The sequence below is a fragment of the Triticum urartu genome, chromosome 3A (genome assembly GCF_056163025.1).
Source record: "Triticum urartu cultivar PI428250 chromosome 3A, HENAU_Tu73, whole genome shotgun sequence".
NCBI lineage: Eukaryota > Viridiplantae > Streptophyta > Magnoliopsida > Poales > Poaceae > Triticum > Triticum urartu.
This window is the reverse complement of record NC_141875.1, coordinates 504,197,146-504,200,036: the sequence shown is the minus strand read 5'-3', so window position 1 is coordinate 504,200,036 and position 2,891 is coordinate 504,197,146. Positions and strand designations below refer to the sequence as shown.

The 2,891-nt window shown below is 46.6% G+C and overlaps 1 protein-coding gene across 1 annotated transcript; it reads right to left on the bottom strand.

Moving 5' to 3' along the window:
- Positions 1-922: 922 nt before the first annotated feature.
- LOC125544685 (Mitochondrial outer membrane translocase complex, subunit Tom7) lies at positions 923-1,352 on the bottom strand. The gene has a single exon (XM_048708431.2). It carries the CDS (start codon positions 1,247-1,249, stop codon positions 1,043-1,045), a length of 207 nt encoding a protein of 68 aa, XP_048564388.2. The 5' UTR covers positions 1,250-1,352; the 3' UTR covers positions 923-1,042.
- Between the last annotated feature and the right edge of the window lie 1,539 nt (positions 1,353-2,891).

The following is a 2,891-nucleotide window of genomic DNA, read 5'->3' as shown; positions in this document are numbered from 1 at the left end:
GGAGTATATCACAGCGACAAGATGCAAAGTTCGGTGCAATATTAGCACCTGAACAAACAACTAATGTACTGAAGATTGAGTGTTTAACTGTCAAACTGTCACACCATGTCAGAATAAGAGGTGGTCTACAACTCTATAGACAACCACCTGTAAGGCTGTAAGATTTATATGAACAACTTACAGTCGGCAGACAGATGGTATTATTATTCTGATATGTGTGTCATCTGAATCTTACCCTCACAAATTGTTAGATCTAAAGGAGACTATCGTCAGACATACAGTTCTATTTGTAGGTGATATGGAGGACAATATACGCAATAATGGTATGTATGATTGTATATACCCCAAAGCATTGTAACCCTGTGTCAAATCATAATTGTAGCACATACAATACTCCATCATCCCCCAAAATGTTATGTGTATATCTTTTCCCCCATTTTCCTATAAGCTTTTTTGTGTGATTTGTCTGTAATTAGCGGAGGGAAAGCATGTACAATGGTGATTCTTAGTAATGCCCCCCGCGCGCGCGCTGTGGTCTGCCTCTCGATCATAAGCCCCTTTCCCACTGTTTGAATCTCTCCCTTGTTCAGGATAATGTCTTCCAAATATAAAGATAAGACAATTCTATCTATTGTACAAGATGTCATGTTTTCATCGCACCTTATCTTAATTGATTTTATTAATCGTCACATATTTGTATACGTATGCAAGCATTAATTTCTACTCCCAAATCCATCACAAATCCTATAAACCACCCTACCTTTGCTTGCTCCCACGGTGGCACCTCCCATCTCAAAGGGTGAAGCACGAACTCGTCCTTGAGACTGTAATACATTCTCGCGGTACCAGTATTTGCAAACTAATCACAGCTCTTAGCTTAATACAGTCAATAGAGATAAACTAGCTGGTAGGCTCTCGGTGGTAATCAGGGAGACCCATAATCAGAGCAATTCAAAAAGTAATCGAAATTATTCAGGGAGGAATACAACAATTGATCAATTCAATACGCGAACAACCGTGCGGATCGGGCCGGTGGACGGAGCTAAACGGGGGAAAGGAGCTGGGCGAGGCTGGGCTTGGGTTCGGACCTCATGCCGACGAGGATGACGAGGGGGATGAAGCCGTAGTGCGCGACCACCTTCGCGTTCTTCATGGCCCAAGTGCTCCACTCACGCACCAGCTGCGCCGCACACGCCGCGGCCGACTCCGCTGCCTCCGCTGCCTCCGCTGGGGCCTTCCCCTTCTCCATGGCCGCCTCTGCCAATCGCGTCGCCGAGAGAAGAATGATTTGGAATTTTGGATATTGCAGCTTGTGAGTTGTGATGATGAGGAGAACCAGAGGAGAGGAGGTTCAGGATGCGATGGGGATCTGGTGGCCACATGGCCCGGCCCAGGGCTTAACGCACCTGGCACGGCCTGGCCCGCGTGCCCAGGCACGGCACAACGAGGAAATGGGCCGACAACAGTCGCACTTTTAGCCCACCAGCCCGCCTACTTAGGCTACTTTTTGGGCCTATTTAGGCTGTTTTGTGCTAATATATAAAAGAACTAAAGCAAAAAACTAAACGAGCCGTGTCGTGCCGGCACGTGTGCCCAGCCTTGCGGCCCATACACCACCCTAGGCGGGCCATGTGTCGGCCATGACCCGATTAACCATGTGTGGGGCCGACTCACGTGCCCAACCTCCAGGCCCAGGCACGCCACAACAATAAAAATAGGTCGGCCCGCCGGCAGGTTTAGCCCACCAGACTGCGTGATTTTAGGCCTATTAAGGCTTTTTTTGGGCCTAGTTTGGTTGTTTGTGTGCTATGATGAAGAAAAAAAACTAAACGGGTTGTGTTGTGCCAGCGCATGTGCCTAGCCTTGCGACTCATGCACGACCCTAGGCGGGCCACGTGTCGGGCTAGCCTAACACGGGTCGGGGCACACGTGCTAATATGCCGGCCTATCAGGCATGACCAAGGTAGCCATGTCAAGGATCTGCCTACGTTAGGTGAGGGGCTCCATGCATATTATTCAGTACCCCGTTTCTGCAGGAGATTTAGTTGGAATAGTGGAAGAGCGGTAAGGATCTATGTGTTAAACACAGAAGTAAAGACGAGCACCGGAGAAGATAAAGGCGCGAGCTTGACCCTTTCACCCGAATAGGCGACATCATATGACTCTTTACCGGCCCGTGGCGTCTAAAGAACCGATTGATCGAGGATTGGAGCAACTGTTGCAATAACCTTGAGCTCAACTTTCGTTGGACCCGCCGCAACCTCACCCTCGCATTATTTGACTTATGCTACAGAAAATGTTAGGGGGGGTCTGCAATTGTATACGAGGGACCAATAATATCACCTCCATTTACTGGTAGGTATAGATAGATGTTCTTGACTCTTACACCAGTATTTGCATATTCTTCAATTTATTTTAGTCTTTCCGGCGCTATTCTTTCAATGTACCACGTGCTCGTCCACTATGATGTGTCTGTGACAACTTTGTCGATGTCAAGATCAGTCGGCTCAAACCCTTGAAAATGTTCACAACGGTATGATGAGCATTCATAAACGTTTGTACCGTGTTTAAAAAAACTTTGGAGGTCTTTGGCAACTGAAATGTGAATGTAATCATATCACAACGATTAAGGAGGCGTAATGAGTTTTTTCTAAGTTTGTTTGGTTCATGTTCAAATAAAGGAATTGTTTACCATCACTTTGCTCTTGCTCGGCCCTGCTGCTCGCCGGCCACCATCCTCCCCGCAAATAGCTCGCTCTTGATTGGCCTCATGAAGGAAATATGCCCTAGAGGCAATAATAAAGTTATTATTTATTTCCTTATATCATGATAAAAGTTTATTATTCATGCTAGAATTGTATTAACCGGAAACATAGTACATGTGTGAATAC